The sequence below is a fragment of the Ctenopharyngodon idella genome, chromosome 3 (genome assembly GCF_019924925.1).
Source record: "Ctenopharyngodon idella isolate HZGC_01 chromosome 3, HZGC01, whole genome shotgun sequence".
Taxonomy (NCBI): Eukaryota; Metazoa; Chordata; class Actinopteri; order Cypriniformes; family Xenocyprididae; genus Ctenopharyngodon; species Ctenopharyngodon idella.
The window spans coordinates 19,780,510-19,800,834 of record NC_067222.1 but is presented as its reverse complement, the minus strand read 5'-3'; the positions used below and the strand labels follow the sequence as shown (position 1 = coordinate 19,800,834).

General features: G+C 35.6%; 1 protein-coding gene across 3 annotated transcripts in view; it reads left to right on the top strand.

Moving 5' to 3' along the window:
- The first annotated feature begins 7,459 nt into the window (after positions 1-7,459).
- The window catches only part of arhgap17b (Rho GTPase activating protein 17b), a 38,515-nt gene continuing 25,649 nt past the window's right edge, over positions 7,460-20,325 (top strand). For all 3 annotated transcript variants that reach the window (XM_051884496.1, XM_051884480.1, XM_051884486.1), the window contains exons 1-2: positions 7,460-7,750; positions 14,373-14,412. In XM_051884496.1, coding sequence (XP_051740456.1) covers positions 7,698-7,750; positions 14,373-14,412 — 93 coding nt within the window. In that variant the 5' untranslated portion in view covers positions 7,460-7,697. The remainder of the gene's footprint in view (positions 7,751-14,372; positions 14,413-20,325) is intronic.

Here is a 20,325-nt window from a genome sequence, read left to right as displayed (position 1 = left end):
CAGTCAAAGCGGCATTACGTCGCAAAAGTGCGGATCAACAGACCGAAAAGTAAACTCATATGATATATTTGATTGAGTCTTGTATGTTTAGTGTTCTTGTAGGTCTATTTCAGTATAAAATTTAACCTTTTCATGCATGAATTATGATAACCTCAGTCAGGATTTTTTCCCTATGTGTTTTTATTGCTCTTAGGGCATGAAAAACAAGATTTGAAATAAATTTTCAGATGTCCACTTGAGTGGACTTGTATGCGTTTATGGTTTTAAGTGAAGAGATACTGTATTAAACATAATACAGTAATAACATACCAATATTATGTATATTTAACAAACCAATGAATAAAATTATATAAGATCATGTGAAAACTATAAAATATATACAAAAAAATATTGCAAATGCAACTGAACTTCATACAAGTTCTTTGATATCAGAACATGAGGATGTGATTCCATAAGAGATCTCTACAAGCTGTCTAACTCAGATGATGTAGAAAACACTCACGCTCCCTCCAGTCTACCAGAGTATGTTGATTTAACCTTATTAGCTGATAATTCTGATTATGTTCAAGATGGACACATTTAGCTCTCCTCTGAGAAAACCTAGTGATCAGGTGTTTTCAATCTCATCTGAAATGAGCAGTGTTGGGGGTAACTCATTACAAGTAACATGTATAATGTACAAACCCGATTCCAAAAAAGTTGGGACACTGTACAAATTGTGAATAAAAAAGGAATACAATAATTTACAAATCTCATAAACTTATATTTTATTCACAATAGAATATAGATAACATTTCAAATGTTGAAAGTGAGACATTTTGAAATGTCATGCCAAATATTGGCTCATTTTGGATTTCATGAGAGCTACACATTCCAAAAAAGTTGGGACAGGTAGCAATAAGAGGCCGGAAAAGTTAAATGTACATATAAGGAACAGCTGGAGGACCAATTTGCAACTTATTAGGTCAATTGGCAACATGATTGGGTATAAAAAGAGCCTCTCAGAGTGGCAGTGTCTCTCAGAAGTCAAGATGGGCAGAGGATCACCAATTCCCCCAATGCTGCGGCGAAAAATAGTGGAGCAATATCAGAAAGGAGTTTCTCAGAGAAAAATTGCAAAGATTTTGAAGTTATTATCATCTACAGTGCATAATATCATCCAAAGATTCAGAGAATCTGGAACAATCTCTGTGCGTAAGGGTCAAGGCCGGAAAACCATACTGGATGCCCGTGATCTTCGGGCCCTTAGACGGCACTGCATCACATACAGGAATGCTACTGTAATGGAAATCACAACATGGGCTCAGGAATACTTCCGGAAAACATTGTCGGTGAACACAATCCACCGTGCCATTTGCCGTTGCCGACTAAAACTCTATAGGTCAAAAGAGAAGCCATATCTAAACATGATCCAGAAGCGCAGGCGTTTTCTCTGGGCCAAGGCTCATTTAAAATGGACTGTGGCAAAGTGGAAAACTGTTCTGTGGTCAGACGAATCAAAATTTGAAGTTCTTTTTGGAAAACTGGGACGCCATGTCATCCGGACTAAAGAGGACAAGGACAACCCAAGTTGTTATCAGCGCTCAGTTCAGAAGCCTGCATCTCTGACGGTATGGGGTTGCATGAGTGCGTGTGGCATGGGCAGCTTACACATCTGGAAAGGCACCATCAATGCTGAAAGGTATATCCAAGTTCTAGAACAACATATGCTCCCATCCAGACGTCGTCTCTTTCAGGGAAGACCTTGCATTTTCCAACATGACAATGCCAGACCACATACTGCATCAATTACAACATCATGGCTGCGTAGAAGAAGGATCCAGGTACTGAAATGGACAGCCTGCAGTCCAGATCTTTCACCCATAGAAAACATTTGGTGCATCATAAAGAGGAAGATGCCACAAAGAAGACCTAAGACAGTTGAGCAACTAGAAGCCTGTATTAGACAAGAATGGGACAACATTCCTATTCCTAAACTTGAGCAACTTGTCTCCTCAGTCCCCAGACGTTTGCAGACTGTTATAAAAAGAAGAGGGGATTCCACACAGTGGTAAACATGGCCTTGTCCCAACTTTTTTGAGATGTGTTGATGCCATGAAATTTAAAATCAACTTATTTTTCCCTTAAAATGATACATTTTCTCAGTTTAAACATTTGATATGTCATCTATGTTGTATTCTGAATAAAATATTGAAATTTGAAACTTCCACATCATTGCATTCCTTTTTTATTCACAATTTGTACAGTGTCCCAACTTTTTTGGAATCGGGTTTGTAATCAGATTACTTTTTGATGTAAGGAGTAAAGTATGCATTACAAGTAACGTGCATTATGTAATCAGATTACTTTTTCGGTGTAACGAGTAAAGTAATACATTACAAGTAACGTGCATTACGTCATCAGATTACTTTTTCGGTGTTACGATTAAAGCATTACAAGTAACGTGCATTACGTCATCAGATTACTTTTTCGGTGTTACAAGTAACGTGCATTACGTCATCAGATTACTTTTTCGGTGTTACGAGTAAAGCATTACAAGTAACGTGCATTACGTCATCAGATTACTTTTTTGGTGTTACGAGTAATGCATTACAAGTAACGTGCATTAGGTCATCAGATTACTTTTTCGGTGTAACGAGTAAAGCATTACAAGTAACGTGCATTACGTCATCAGATTACTTTTTCGGTGTTACAAGTAACGTGCATTACGTCATCAGATTACTTTTTCGGTGTTACGAGTAATGCATTACAAGTAACGTGCATTACGTCATCAGATTACTTTTTCGGTGTTACGAGTAAAGCATTACAAGTAACGTGCATTACGTCATCAGATTATTTTTTCGGTGCTACGAGTAATGCATTACAAGTAACGTGCATTACGTCATCAGATTACTTTTTCAGTGTTACGAGTAAAGCATTACAAGTAAAGTGCATTACGTCATCAGATTACTTTTTCGGTGTTACGAGTAAGGCATTACAAGTAACGTGCATTACCTCATCAGATTACTTTTTCGGTGTTACGAGTAAAGCATTACAAGTAACGTGCATTACGTCATCAGATTACTTTTTCGGTGTTACGAGTAAAGCATTACAAGTAACGTGCATTACGTCATCAGATTACTTTTTTGGTGTTACAAGTAACGTGCATTACGTCATCAGATTACTTTTTCGGTGTTACGAGTAATGCATTACAAGTAACGTGCATTACCTCATCAGATTACTTTTTCGGTGTTACGAGTAAAGCATTACAAGTAACGTGCATTACGTCATCAGATTACTTTTTCGGTGTTACGAGTAAAGCATTACAAGTAACGTGCATTACGTCATCAGATTACTTTTTCGGTGTTACGAGTAATGCATTACAAGTAACGTGCATTACCTCATCAGATTACTTTTTCGGTGTTACGAGTAAAGCATTACAAGTAACGTGCATTACGTCATCAGATTACTTTTTCGGTGTTACGAGTAATGCATTACAAGTAACGTGCATTACCTCATCAGATTACTTTTTCGGTGTTACGAGTAAAGCATTACAAGTAACGTGCATTACGTCATCAGATTACTTTTTCGGTGTTACGAGTAAAGCATTACAAGTAACGTGCATTACGTCATCAGATTACTTTTTTGGTGTTACAAGTAACGTGCATTACGTCATCAGATTACTTTTTCGGTGTTACGAGTAATGCATTACAAGTAACGTGCATTACGTCATCAGATTACTTTTTCGGTGTTACGAGTAATGCATTACAAGTAACGTGCATTACGTCATCAGATTACTTTTTCAGTGTTACGAGTAAAGCATTACAAGTAAAGTGCATTACGTCATCAGATTACTTTTTCGGTGTTACGAGTAAGGCATTACAAGTAACGTGCATTACCTCATCAGATTACTTTTTCGGTGTTACGAGTAAAGCATTACAAGTAACGTGCATTACGTCATCAGATTACTTTTTCGGTGTTACGAGTAAAGCATTACAAGTAACGTGCATTACGTCATCAGATTACTTTTTTGGTGTTACAAGTAACGTGCATTACGTCATCAGATTACTTTTTCGGTGTTACGAGTAATGCATTACAAGTAACGTGCATTACCTCATCAGATTACTTTTTCGGTGTTACGAGTAAAGCATTACAAGTAACGTGCATTACGTCATCAGATTACTTTTTCGGTGTTACGAGTAAAGCATTACAAGTAACGTGCATTACGTCATCAGATTACTTTTTCGGTGTTACGAGTAATGCATTACAAGTAACGTGCATTACCTCATCAGATTACTTTTTCGGTGTTACGAGTAAAGCATTACAAGTAACGTGCATTACGTCATCAGATTACTTTTTCGGTGTTACGAGTAATGCATTACAAGTAACGTGCATTACCTCATCAGATTACTTTTTCGGTGTTACGAGTAAAGCATTACAAGTAACGTGCATTACGTCATCAGATTACTTTTTCGGTGTTACGAGTAAAGCATTACAAGTAACGTGCATTACGTCATCAGATTACTTTTTTGGTGTTACAAGTAACGTGCATTACGTCATCAGATTACTTTTTCGGTGTTACGAGTAATGCATTACAAGTAACGTGCATTACCTCATCAGATTACTTTTTCGGTGTTACGAGTAAAGCATTACAAGTAACGTGCATTACGTCATCAGATTACTTTTTCGGTGTTACGAGTAAAGCCTTACAAGTAACGTGCATTACGTCATCAGATTACGTTTTCGGTGTTACGAGTAATGCATTACAAGTAACGTGCATTACGTCATCAGATTACTTTTTCGGTGTTACGAGTAATGCATTACAAGTAACGTGCATTACCTCATCAAATTACTTTTTCGGTGTAACGAGTAAAGCATTACAAGTAACGTGCATTACGTAATCAGATTACTTTTTTGATGTAACAAGTAATGCATTACAAGCAACATATATTACTTGTAATAACTTGTGACATATATTACATATGTAATCACATTACTTTTTTCTTGTTAATGCAAATTACATTCTAATAACACAAATACATTTATTTACAGTAAAAAAAAAAGTTACTGCAGATGAAGTATTTGTAAAAAAAAAAAAAAAAAAAAACAGTCACAGTGATGTCACCTGTTGGAGTTTGGGTTCCTTGCCGCTGTCGCCTTTGGCTTGCTTAGTTGGGGACACTTGACATTTGATATTCAACAGTGCTTTGATCTGCCTGCATTGACACCATTCTTTAAGAGCTGCTGTGCAGCCAAAATTATATACCAGTTATCACTGTAAAGCTGCTTTGACACAATCTGCATTGTAAAAAGTGCTATATAAATAAAGGTGACTTGACTTGACTTGACTTGACTTAATACTATGAATTGTAGCTGAAATATAGCTAGTAATGCATGATGTCCACTTTAGTGGACAGATGATTAATCAGAATTTCCTCCCAATCTAAAAACAATACTTGGAAAATTTAACTGTGATGACTCATTAGATATTGCTTGATACTACAATATTTTTTTTCACCTGCAAGAGTCTTCTAGTATAGAAGGAATGGATGGATATTCCAGAGCAACTTGAAATTTCTGACTGGCCATCGGCCATCTTGGTTTGGAAGGTAGGAAAAAACAACATACAACGGCTTGCCACTTGGTGGCAATGTATAGGATGATGCACTAGGTTCCACTGTAGAGGTTGATGTGCAACTATGCCATCAAAACCCATGCATATGCAAGAAAAAAAGCTGTCCACTGTAGTGATCTCTATGCATGAAAAGTTTAAAAAAGTTAAATTGCTAAATGTCAAATTGTTTTTTTAAATCTGGACACTCAAGTTTACAGTTCACACTTGTTACTAATGATGTGATCAAACCACCTACACAAAACATAAGCTTGCAGCTCAAAGTGCACATGTGAACTGAATATTGATACCAACAATGGGTGGAAAAAATCGAGAGGGAGAGGAGGAAGACACGTAAGAGGTGGTGGACGATAAGGAAGAGGAAGAGCAAGGGTGTTGTCAAGGCAGGATCCGGCACACCATAGGGTTTTTCCCTTTTGCCTGGCAAGAGACAACATTGTCTGTGATGTGAACAAAGTCCTCAAGCAGGACCCAACATGAAGACGTCATTCTGAGGCAGAATTAAACTCTCATTGACTTTGATTGAATATACTGAATATACAGACATTCAGTAGTATACAAAATTGAATACAATCTATACTTGCAGTTTTTACAGTATACAACATATTCATATATGATTCCCCCATATATGTTCTCCATTTTTGTCTAATGAATAATCTGTAGTGTTTATATATTGACTGATGTGTGTATGATCTGAAAGCATTGTTTGATTTTGAGTACAGGTGAAATGGTTTTGAGCAGATTGTTTGATTTTGCCAGAAGAGTCAGGGGTTTTGTAAATGCAGTTTGAAGATTTGGTTTTGTGTTTAATGTTGTGAGAAAATGGGTGAAGCTTTCAAGAAATGTGTCTTAGCAATTGTGAAAAACTGTAAAAACAATTTCCCAAGAATCAGCATAAGACATTAGAAGTTGAGGTGTTGATAAGAGAGTGCGCCTTTAGGTCAGGTGGATTTATTTTGGCAGATATTTTCCTTAAATAAGCCTTATTAAATGCATTATCAGGTGTGCAACCAAGTTTTATTATAATACTTTGTTTCTACCTGAACACAGAATACAGAAAAACTGTAAATATTGAAATGTGGACCAATGACCTCAAACAACAGAAAATAAAATGGTATGCATTGGAACACTGGGCTGTGAAATCCCCATTTATTTCCACTTAGGAAATTTTCCATAATACAGACTTTTTTCTTCTAAACCCGTCCTAGGTTTTATGCCTATTCTGCACTATTGGCGTTAATATAATAAAAATGTCTCAACTTTTAAAGATTTAATATGGGTTTTTTTTGGTACATTTGACTTCACGTTTTAAATGTAATGTCTTTGACCATGTCACGTCGACTTTTTTTAAACAATATCTGTAGTACCTTTCTGGACCTTGAAAGTCTTGATTATATTATCTATGGAGGAGTAATATACCTCTCGGATTTCATCAAAAATATCTTAATTTGTGTTCTGAAGATGAACGAAGGTTTTACGGGTTTGGAACGACATGAGGGTGAGTAATTAATGACAGAAATTTCATTTTTGGGTGAACTAACCCTTTAAAGCTGATTAGCTTTATCAGCTATTCCGCTTTGGTCTGAAGATGGCGCTATTACAGAGAAAAATAATAAATGTGACTTCGTGTTACAGAGTGAATGTAGGCTATTTAAAGGGCTTGAATTATTTGCATTTTACGATTACACTTTTTTTTTTTTTTTTGCAATAAACAAACTCAAGTTATCATTAATCTTAGCCTATAACATGATTATTATTTGATTATATGAACCAGAGTTTTAACCATCCAGTTTAATCAAACTACTTCAGTCAAGGTGTCATGTGTCACAACCCACAATAGGGAAGTGAACTGCACTTCCTATTTCCTCAGTGTTACTGCAGCTCACTGACTAAACCAGAAATCGAGAGGATGAGAAACGAAAGGAACACGTTTGACGCACGGTTTATAAATGAATATGAGCAGTAAATGAATCTCAGGTTCGTGTTCAGTTGAGCGCGCAATGGGAGCGTCGTGCGTGCGGGCGTCAGTTTGATAAAACAACGACTTTTCAAAGTTTTATATGTTGGTGGATGAAGAAGAATCAAGATGAAGAAGCAGTTAATCCGCATGAAACAGCTCGCCAACCAGACTGTTGGGAGGTTAGTGTGTCATATACTGATTATTTTGAATATTTCTACTCCGAGTCGTGTAAAAATGCACACTAAAGTTGGGAGTGTCACTGTATGCGCTCGAGCAGGACTGAAGTGCACAGCAAAAGGAAGGTCTGATGTGGTCAAAGTTATAAACTACAGGTCATGTATTTTATTTTCCATTGATTTGACCCTTTGACATTATTTGTAGAAGTATGAATAGTTTCCCATGAAGACAACATTGCAGAACTGATTGAGACATTTTGGTCTACTGTATTTTAGGAGCATACCTCTGTTAGGATCATCAAACATCTATTTGACTGAAATAATAAATGCAAATATATAAGCTGTATAAATATAAAACAAATTACTTAATATCGCTTGTTGGATAAGTCTGTACACCTCTGTAGCAGTTATAATGGACATTTTATTAGGCTAATGTAGCTACTATAAATTAGTACTGTGATTTTGCTCATTCAGCAATTAAGGATGCACCAATATATTGAAAAACTGACAGATACTGGTCTGATGATAATTATTTTCATTTTATGGACAATATAAAAATATTGTTTGTCACTTAATTTTTTCATTCATTTTCTTTGTCAATTTCAAAACAATGTTGTTATGCCTAAGTGAATTAAGACATCACAACATAATGTACAGTATTAAATATGGATTTAAAATGAGTAGTTATTGAGAATAGGATTTGACCATTATTATAAGAATTCGCTCTTAAAGTCACCATGAAATCAAAATTAACTTCTTCTTTTTTTTTAATGGAATATAGCAGTATTTATTATAAATGATTTATCCATGCATGTCATTATTTTTATTTTTTTAAATTCATTAGCCCTCATAATCAAAATAACTTCCCCTCCCTCCCTCCATCTCTTTTCTGATGATGTGTTTACTGGTGTGAGGGCGGGACAACCTGTCACTCACATGAGATCCACCAATAGCAAACCACAGCCATCAAATCAATTCCTCATGGACCAAATCAAGTCCCGCCCTACATTTATTCTTGTTTGAGAAGCCGTTTGACTCACAATATGAAACCTCCGACTTCCATTTCATGCCGACTTTAAAAAATTAAATGTTAATGTAAATGCGATCTAATATCAAAAAGTATTTGGAAATGAGTGCCCTTAATTAAATATTAGCCGCTATTATTAACCATATTAGCCGCTTTTCCACCTTCAGGCCAACCCGTTCTCATTGCTTAACCATTCCAATACGTTCCATTAAAGATATGGTTTCATTTTCCCTGTGTGGGGATAAAAACTAAGCTCTTTGGAATGTAATAAAAATGCGTCAGTCACTGCCTTGGTAGTAACGCAAGAGTTTACAGATATGTAAATAGCAACCGCATTATGGAGGACGATCAGATATTTATTTTTATTTTATTAGAAACTTGCGCTTACGTCATTTAAATAGCCCGCTTTGCAAGCTACCGAGAAACTGACAGCCAGGCAACAGACAATTGACCAATCCTAAGTGGCGACATCACTACACGCATTCTACAAACATGGTTAGCAAACCCAGAAAGAATTCTGGAGCGAGAGCAATTTGTAATTGTGCTGTGCCGAACCAAGCTCAAGTGGAACTACAACTGGAACCATTCCTTACTGTTCTTAGATTCTTAGAACCGTTCACCCCGACAGTGGAAAAGCGGCTATTAATAACAATGTGTTATGTGGTTCCTAAGGTGTTCTGAGTGGTTGTTAGCATGTTGCTGTGTGGTTGCTCACTGTTGCTCGCCTTTTTACTACATACAGAAGCATTCTGTTGATCTCTGCAGATCTCAAGAAACAAACTCACTCAGAAACAGCAAGAGGAACTTTGAGTTGGCTTGACTGGTTTCCCTTGAGAGATTTTTCAAGGGCCTGTCAGAGAATGACATAAGGCATAAGTTGCCTTTTTTTGCATACTTACTTGTACAAGGGTGAAAGGGTTAAGTTAGGTCAAAATATCTTATGCTTTTCATTATTGAGCTTTTTTTGCATAAACATTTACATTTGCATAATGTTTTTGCCAAGACATTGTTTTTACAATGTCTTTATTTAGATTCACTCTTCATCTCAGAGTTAAACATCTCAGGCAGCTGGTAGATTCATCACTCGCTTGTCACAATCTATCAGAGCGTTTGATGCAGAATGCAGATCCGGGGTAATCCAGAGTCGGAGGTATAATAGTCGGGCCAGCTTTCATGGCGGCTTTCCAGGCCAGAGAGACGCCACGTTTTGATACAGTCGGTTAGGTTACGGCTCCAGTTAGTTTTGCCTCTGCTGCAAAGGAAACACTGTCAGAGATTTTACAATGATTGAAAGGCTTTGGAATTGCTCTGTCTTCAGTGATATATATAAAGTTGCTGATATTTATTTTAACTCTGATAATTTTTAGTCATTGATTAAAGGTAAGTTTACACAACAGCGATGTACTAGAAAAACTGAAAAGTTTTCTTTGTGTTTTTCGTGTACAGACGGCATTGTTGTCAAAATGATCCCCGTTCACACGGATCCACGTGTAAAGAAACACTACGCACCTATAGACTGAATGCGTAATACGCGTGATGCCACGGTTTTCACAAATTCTCATTTTTGTGGTTTACACGGAGACGATAACGGTACCGTTTTCAAAAGTTTGCATTTTCAGCCCACAAAACGCTGTTGTCATGTAAATGAACGGCCAAAATGCATAAAAAGTTTTCCATTTTTAGTTGAAATTGAAAATTGTGTTGTGTAAACAGCCCCTAAAAATGGTGTTGTAGGAGATATCCTGGGTCTTTAGTTATGCTGTATACTTGTGCATAAAGTGATTTGTAATGAAGTTTTAAACTTTGGTGCGTAACTTAGAAAATGTAAGTTGGAAATGTAATTGATTTTGTATCAGATGCAAATCAGAAATGGCATAAAAAATACACAATTGCATCCAAAACATACTCCGGTGACCATCGTAATTTCTAAAATTGGGTCATTTATTGCTATTTCTGAATGTAGAATTGTTCAAAAGTTTTTAGCACAAAATGTTGGCACAGACAGCAGGGCTCTACTCATCAAAGCTGTCCATTTAGATATAGGATACTTATGCTTTTCAACCATGCTGATGAACATTGAATTTCCTTCTTTTCCTGAAACCAAAAACAGATGTTAAATGAGCTGGTCAAATGAAAATCATGGCAAGAGTCACTCTGTCTAAAGCTTTATTATGTGTCATTGATCTTAGCAGTTCATCTAACAGCAGCCCAGCTAACAGGGAATGCTCTCAGAACATTGCCGCACTTTCTGGCAAGGTTATGAACAAACGATCTTTCAGTAACGTAATAGAACACTGGACACTCATCTAATGTTTTTTAAATGTTACTACTTGTTTCAGAATGTTCAAAAGTAACATTCCCTTAATGTTTGAAGAATGATAAAATAGAATGTTCCCTTAAAAAAGCATTTAAAAAATGGAATGTTTTGAATATTCAGAGAGTATTCAGAAATAATGTTTTCATAACTTAACGGGAACGTTAGCAAAACATTCGTAGAATATATTTTGTTAGCTACGAGTGTCTCCTCTGAGAGCTGGAGTTGGATTCTAGGACAAGCGGTTTGTAATTTTTCAAAGCTAAAAATTAGTCATTGGATATATTCCAAAAAGGTGGTGAATATATCTTTTGTTGGGTGACCAAATACCAACTAAGAGACTTTAATCTTTTCATTTAAACCCCTTGTTTTTTAGGGTCAAAACAAAAGCTGCAAAGGATTGTTAGGGATAATATAGAGTACCGGTTTGAAGATTTGAGCTCCAGTACTGTTGATCATACATTTAAAGCTTCCACCAATCAGATTCTGCTTCAAAATCATCACAGAATAGAAAACATCACTCATTATGATCCAGTTAATCTTGTACTCAGGATCAGATTACTTTGATCAATTCTGTTCCTTGAAGGACATTTTGATGAGCTAAAGGTTAGCTCTTCATAGATCTTTATCTAAACATGTTAGTTGGGTGCCGCCGGTATGCTGTATTTTCAACTTTAAATGTGTGTGAAATGTTAGCTGTTGTATTTCTGGAGGTTGATACCCAACCCGATATGCATTGGCTGAACACAAGATCAATGCTAATTCAGTATTGATGGAAATCTAAAAATTCCCTCCCGCATAATGTGAGGTCATTCTCAGCCTGTGTGTAATGAGATCTTGGGGATATTTTCTCTTGTTACGTGACCAGTTTTGTGGCTTTTATCTAAGTTTTCTGTGCTGAATGTGGATTGTTTCTCTCTTTTTGAAATGAAATTATGTCTATGACGACAACCTCTAATATCTGTCAAGAACTTTAATATTGATCTACTGAACCAAAATAATCACCATGGTGCCCTTGAGAAAGGTCCTTTTACCCTGATGGATTGTCTGTGTGTGTCAGTTGGTGCCATCACATGAAAGTTGTAGACATAAATAGCAGTTGCGCTGATTGTGTGGTGATAATGATTCTATGACATTAAAAAGATTAATGGTTTGGGCTTTTTTTTGCTCTAGTTCTGACTGATCTTCACTGCTGGATAAGCAGTTTTAGCACATGGAAAAAAGCACTAAGCCCTACAGATAATTTCTCAAGAAATACTATCTGCTGTTTTTGAAAGCTAGCCAGATGTACGCCCAATTAACAGATTAATATTATTATTAATAATAATCAAGAAAGGGTTATTATTATAACTGAAACTAAAATATAAAATCTTTTTTGTTACTTGAAATCAAGTAAACGTTAACAGAAATAAAATAAAATAAAATATAAAAAAGTATTTGATTTCAGCTAGATGACAAGGCAACATTTGAAGCTTAATGTACTAAAAAACTAAAACTGAAATAAAAATTAATAAAAACTATATAGACATATTTTAAAAGAATGACAAAAACACAACAAAATTACTAAAATTTGTAAGTGAAATTAAAATGAAAAATATAAACAATAAACATAAAAATATTAATAAAATCTATAATATTATCCTAATGATACTAAAATAAACTGATTATAATAATAAAAAGGTTTATTATAACTAATAAAAGGCTTAAATTATTATTTAAATTAACTTGTGAGAAGGCAAAATGCAAAAAATATGTATTAGGACTTGTTTTGTATAAGTCCTAATATACTGAGTATATGAAGACAGCATTGTCTTTAAGTTTAGATGTTTTGTTTTGTTTGTTCTTGTTTGAAGCATAAACTTCCAAAAGCAATAGAACAAGTTACTTCAAGTTAACTTTCATTGCTTCTTAAGTAAATTTTTTTTTTGTTTAGATATTTTTACTGGATAGATTAAAGGCTGTCCACACCAAGAACGATAATTATAAAGATAACTATAACGGTAACACTTTACAATAAGGTTCATTAGTTAACATTAGTTAACTACATTAGTCAACATGAACTAATAATGAACTGCACTAACACAGCATTTAGTAATGTTTGTTAATGTTAATGTTAAAATTAAAATCTTGTTAACATTAGTTAATGCACTGTGAACATAAACAAAGAACTGCTGTATTTTCATTAACTAACGTTAACAAAGATTAGTAAATACAGTAACAAATGTATTGCTCATAGTTAGTTCATGTTAGTTAATACATTAATACATTCACAACTAATGAACCTTATTGTAAAGTGTTCCCACTATAACAATAACTATATTGGTGTCCACACCAGCGGATGATATCGTTCAGTTTATTCTAAGTGCGAGCTGCAGTTTTGTCGTCTGCCGCTTTAAATGCTCGAATGCGTTAAATCAGGATGGATTCTGATTGGCTCTCAGTGTTTTTATCGTTCATCAGCTGAAAAAAATCTTTCTGAAAGTGATTTCAACGATATTGTTCCTCTGTGTCGTTATAATTATAGTTGTGGTTTGAACTCTGCTACTCTTTCATATTTAGAACGATTTTTACAACTATCATTACAACTAGCATTATCGTTATAGTTATCCTCCTTGGTGTGAACTGGCCTTTTCAGTGTAAAAGGCTTAGTGACATTTTCTTTTTTTAGCTGTGTTCAAAATAACACACATAACTGTTACACACAACTTTATATGAATAAATGAAAGTGCTGAAACTATCACAGATCATGCCTTGGGAACATTCAGACTGTACAATGTCCACGTGGCAAAATTTGTGATAGTTTTATGGTCTCTGGTCAAAGGGAGTCTCTGCTCATTATTTATGAAGCTCCACCCTCTTTTGCTGACAAAAGTGTGTAAAGCATCATCAGCCCCGCCCCCTTTACTGCTGTTGCCATAACAAACAATGTGGAATGGAGAAAGCAGGAAGTGGATTTTTTTTTTTTTCTTGTGACATGTGCCAAATCAACAGTTTGTTGACACAGTTGGAAAATAAATGATTAAATTTAGAATAGCCTATTGAACTGCAATGGCTGTTTTAAATGGATGAGGTTCAGAATGATTCAATAATTTTTACATGTGGAGTAAAGGCTTCAAACCTTGTTCTTGTGTGATGGTGTTTTTTTGTTTGGCATCTTTTTATAGTGATACTGACCTAACCTTTTTTCACAGTCAAGCTGAAGAATATCAAAAAGCACATGAAGCTTGCTCATTATGTAGTCTGTCCATATAACCAAACACTGTTTTTCCTTTTCTTGTCCACAGAGCGGAGAAGACAGAAGTACTGAGTGACGACCTTCTTATGGTGACTATTTTCTCCCTCCATGACTTTATCACACAACACTGAATGACTGCACAAATCATCCAGCATTCCAGCTTGAAGTCACCAGTGTGATTTTAGTGTCGGTTGTGTTTTATAAAATTGTCTTAATATTTTGAATTAGCTTTTATTTTTAATTTTTTAGTTTTCATTTTATTGCTAATTACATTTTTAGTAATTTTGTTATGTGCTTTTTTTTAAATATCGCTTTTTAGGTTTCATTTATTTTTATTTAAAGGGTTAGTTCACCCAAAAATTAAAATAATGTCATTAATTACTCACCCACATGTTGTTCCAGACCTGGAGGACCTTCGTTCATCTTCAGAACACAAATTAAGATATTTTTGATAAAATCCGATGGCTCAGTGAGGCCTGCATCGCCAGCAAGATAATAAACACTTTCAATGCCCAGAAAGCTACTAAAAACATATTTAAAACAGTTCATGTGACTACAGTGGTTCAACCTTAATGATATGAAGCGATGAGAATACTTTTTGTGCACCAAAAAAGCAAAATAATGACTTTATTCAACAATATCTAGTGATGGGCGATTTCAAAGCACTGCTTCATGAAGTTACGAAGCTTTACGAATCTTTTGTTTCGAATCAGTGGTTCGGAGCGTGTATCAAACTGCCAAAGTCACGTGATTTCAGTAAACGAGGCTTCGTTACGTCATAAGTGTTTCGAAATTTCAATGGTTCACTACTGGGGGGCGTGACTTCGGCAGTTTGATACATGCTCCAAACCACTGATTCGAAACAAAAGATACGTAAAGCTTTTTGAAGTTTCATGAAGCAGTGTTTTGAAATCGCCCATCACTAGATATTGTTGAATAAAGTTTAAATTTTATTTAATTTTATTTTATTTAATAAATTTTGTTTTTTTGGCACACAAAAAGTATTCTCGTCGCTATATAATATAAAGGTTAAACCACTGTACTCACATGAACTGTTTTAAATGTCTTTAGTAGCTTTCTGGGCATTAAAAGTGTAAATTAACTTGCTGTCAATAGAGGCCTCATTGAGTCATCAGATTTCATCAAAAATATCTTAATTTGTGTTCTGAAGATTAATGAAGGTCTTACGGGTGTGGAATGACATGAGGGCGAGTACTTAATGACAGAATTTTCATTTTTGGGTGAACTAACCCTTACATTTTTGGTTTTAGTTGAGTTCAAGTTATTTCCAGTTGGTAATTCAGTTAGTAACCAAGGCAACATTTCTAAATTTCATTTAGTTTTTCATCCCACATTTATGTTTTATTTTAATTCAGCTTTATTTCAATTAACAAAGTTTTTAATAGTTTTAGTTTTACTTAACGATAATAATCCTGGAAGTGATTAAATTATTACTATTGCTAAAAACAGGTATAAGCATTACTTTGGAAAGTAATAATTAGAGTATCATGTTTTATTTTTACGGCTCTCTTGAATACTAGATTCTTATTGGTCAATCGCCGCTTTCGGTGGTCAAATATTTTTGTGTACTACTGTACATTGGTGTATAATTAACCATTGTCTCTAGTGCACGATTTCCTACATATGTGAGACATTTGGTGCCTCTCATATCACTCCACAGGCTTTTTTTCTCACACATGAACTCAAATCAATATTTATGTATCAATATTTTAATATTTATGTCCATTTATTTATTTATTTGGTGAGTAGTTGTGCAATAAGCAGGATCATGTACCAGTCATTTATGGCAAAACAAATCCTTTTGGAGTAAAACAAGACCATATTTTGCGATATAGACCAACTGACTGCACATTATCCCTTCTGTATGTATTCATATTAATATCAATATAGAACATGAACAAATATAAAGACACAGCATAGCAGATATTGTGCCTCAAGCATGACATTAGCTCTTATTCAGTGTTAATGGTTGGCTTCTCAGCATCTCTTTCTTTTGCTTTCAGTTATAGTAAGAGTATCTCAGTTGAACTTTGGTCCTTTACATTCTTCATTTTCTTTCCCACAATCTCTCATCCTTCACACCCCTCCCCACTCCTTTTTTTTTTCTGGCATCTTGCAGATAGCAGAAAAGCAACTGACTGTCTGAGACTAATTGATTTTATTTAGGCATTTCTAACGTCACAAGGGCAATGTTTGCACAAGTATGCATGCAGCTACGACTGTTGTGAACAAACGATAGCTTAAAAATAGCTTGAAAAGCACCAAGCCCTAGCAGCTTTATGATAGCGTATGTAGATTGTGATTTTAATTTCAATATACTGCACGATAGCCATAATCTACCAAAGCAAACACTCATGCTGAAAACAAAACAAATCAGTCTAATGACTGCCTCATTGTTTAAAAAGGATCTCATGTTCAAACATGTCTGTGTACAACGGTGCGTGCAGGAAATCATTGAGACTCGACAGGCTCTCGCCAGAGCTTTATATGGTGTTCCTTCACCTTCATTCATGCATTCCATGTCCAAGGGTCAAAGTTTAACTGCCTGATTGCTCTGCGTCTTACGCCGCCTCGGGTTTGCAGGAGGGAAAAGGAACATGATAATGGGCCATAAACTCCGTCTCAAAATGACTCAGACGGAGTGGTTTGGATGTTTTCTGGGTTTTGAAGGTCTGCCAGATTAAAAGGCAGCGGTGTTGGCAGACGGCCCCTGTTAGAGCTGCTTTCTCTGGTTGTGGTTGGAGTTTTTGAGATCCAGCTTTGGGAAGTAACACTTCAAACTGTACTATATTTTTCAGTAGCTGATTTCAAAACAGGAGAACTTTTTTCCCATAATGAGCTGTTTTTTCCAAACAGTGTTAGCAGTGTAGCTTCACTAAACACTGCTTTTTATGACACATTGTATTGTATAAACAACTCTACAACTGAGAGTACTGAAGCAATAATCATACACTCTCCTAAAATATACAGTATTTTCTCTCTTATATAGTATTGGAAAGTCCCTTTCATTTTAGTTCGGATGATTCATGTAAAGGAACTGGTCAAAAAAGATAAATAGATTAAATTCATTGTGTCTGTGCTTTGCATTTTATGTCCTGTTTTGTAGAAAAATGTTTTAAAAGGCCCCTATAATGTTCATTTACATGGTCATAATTTTGTTTATGGGGTCTACTAGAATACATTTGCACCTAGAAGTGTTAGTTTTCCTTCATGTTTAAACTTTTAGTTTTAGAAATCACCACATTAAAAATAACATTAAAACTGGATAATATTTAGGGCTGGGACAATACTATCGATGCATCGCGATTCATGGATTGTTTCTGATATTTTCCAAATGCATCGCAAATCGATTCTGAGCTTAGTTTTTAAAGCAACACTATGTAGTTTTTCAACCTTAAAATAATGTCTCTACATTTATTTCAGTGGTAGAACAACTCTTAACCAGACTAATTCTACTGCCGCTGCTACCTGAGCAGCCTCCTAGCGGCTACAACAACACTCTGCAAGTTTCATGTTCGGGTCGGTTCACACAGCCCCGCCCATCCCCTGCCAGCGGAAGAGTGCGACCTGCTTTATGGCATACGTCACATATTTTACTCGTAGCCTGAGTGGAATTAGCCAACAGCTAACTATAAGATGAAACAATCTAACATGCAAGTCTCAAAACCATGCGGACAACATTTTATTTTATTATACAAATTTCACCCTTTGCAAACAATGTAACCTATGCGAGCAAAAAAACTAGGCTAACATATTACAATCCTTTTGTCATTGTACTTTTCAATTCTGGAGTAACAATAAATAAAACTATGTAATGATGTTTGTAGAACATAGTGTAACATGGGCTACTTTACCTAGTCGGTGGGCATGGTTTCAAAACGAAGTTTCTGCATTCGCCAGTTCCGTCAGCTTAGTCAACAAATTCACGTGTATTGCGCTGCTTTTACAGCTTATACAGCGACAGTATTTACGACACTGATAACAGACAATTGCACTTATCAACCATATGGGGGAACCGTGAGCAAATGTCCCATGGTGTTGCTTTAACAGCAGATGGCGCTCTAGGCTATTTTTAACCGCACACTCAAATGCTCACGAAGAAGAGCGCTCGTGCGTTCGGCTGAGTCTGAGATTGTATTTGCACCTCAGAATGCTTTTATGACGCAAGGTTAATGTAAACAGCCCTCTGCAAACAACAGTGCTGCCAGTTGCTTTCAGTAGAAAGTAGCTAAAACTGGTCGACGTCATACTGGGGAGTCCGCTGATCTATATTAATATAAATATAGATCAGTGGGAGAGTCAAGGAATCTAGATAAGGTTTGTCCAAGAAGTCGTTTGTTGCTAGGCTTTTGGAAAAAGTCTCAAAAGGGTCAGGGAAGTCGCTAAATCTAGTGATACAGTTGTTAAATTGGCAGCACTTGCAAACACCCTTGTAATTCGCTTCAACTTTTCGAACTTTATGAATGATTATTTTATAGAAGGTTCAAGTGGTGTGTGTAAGGAATTGGAAGGAAGCAGAGTACGGGTGTTTCTAAAGCGCGCAGCGCCATCTGCTGTTGAAAACTAAGCTCAGAATCAATTCGAGAGAGAATCGCGATACATAATTTAGTCGCAAAAAAAAAAAAAACGTCACAAAATGCGACCATTTGGTCCAGTTGTTTTAACAGTCACATCACACTAAAAGCATAATAGGTCCTCTTTAAAATACTGTTTTCTAAATTTATTTTGTTGTATTTTTTTTTTTTTTGTAAATTTATCTGTTTAATGCTAAGTTTAATGTGTCATCCTTTATTGGGAAAAAATAAATGAAATGTCATATATTATGTATGTTCGTTATATACATTGTCCCCTTAAAGTAGGTAGCTGACTACTCATTTAACAGAATAGCTTGATTGTAGTTTAAATTATGAGCAGCGTAACAAACTACCGTTTCAAAGTCATTTAGGTCTCGAGTCACTCTCAGTAAGTGTGCTCCAGTGGGAGTTTTGACCCCTGCTGAGTGAGTGCCGCCACAGGCCGGTATGGCCCGTCATCATTTCCTGTTTGTCTCGTTTGCTTTGCTTGGAACTGTGGAGCGCTGATCAGAACATCTGTACTGCAGATCTTTTCCTCTTCGTTTTTCCCTTTTCCTCATTCCATTAACAAACCTGTATCTGAAAAATGAAAGCTGGTTGATGGAAAATGAGTGGACGGTTACATTTTGTATACATTTTCTAGCAGAAACCATTTCAATGGTGTGTTTGTTTAAAATAACTGTTTTCTATTTTATTATATTTTTTAGAATTATTAGTGTAATTTATTCCTGTGATGGAAAAGCTGAATTTTCAGCATCATTAATCCCATCTTCAGTGTCACATGATCCTTCAGAAATCATTTTAACATTTATTAAAAACGGTTGTACTGCGTAATATTTTAATATTGTTGAAACTGTGATACATTTTTTAAATTTAGTATTAAGTTATATATATATATATATATATATATATATATATATATATAATTATATTACATTAAATTGAGAATTGAGAAATTTGAGATTGCGCTGAAACAACACAGACAGTATGTACACTTAGACCTAGACTCTAGGTGTAAGTGTAGGTTGCATGTATTGGTGAATTGGGTGCCTTTGTGGTGAGCTTTTATTGAAATGAGTTTGAGTTGCAAACAGAAGCAGCGTGACTCTGAGATGCTGAAAAGAGCAGTCATCTCACACGGAGAGTTTCAGTTCCACTGCGACTGTCTGAAGTTATTTAAGGGACTGTCACACTTTTAGGATTCGCCACTTTTGCTCTTTTGCGGATTGCGCATACATGTGAGAACGAGAGAAACGAGAATGTCTCTATAAAAGAAAACAGCCAGCCAGTTTGGCTGCTTTCTGTTCCAGCTGTAAGAAGACCGCATCGCTTCTGCGCCGTAACTGCTGAAGTGGTTTGTGCACAAACTGTAAACAAACCTTGATTCCTTTCTGGATCCAAACCGGA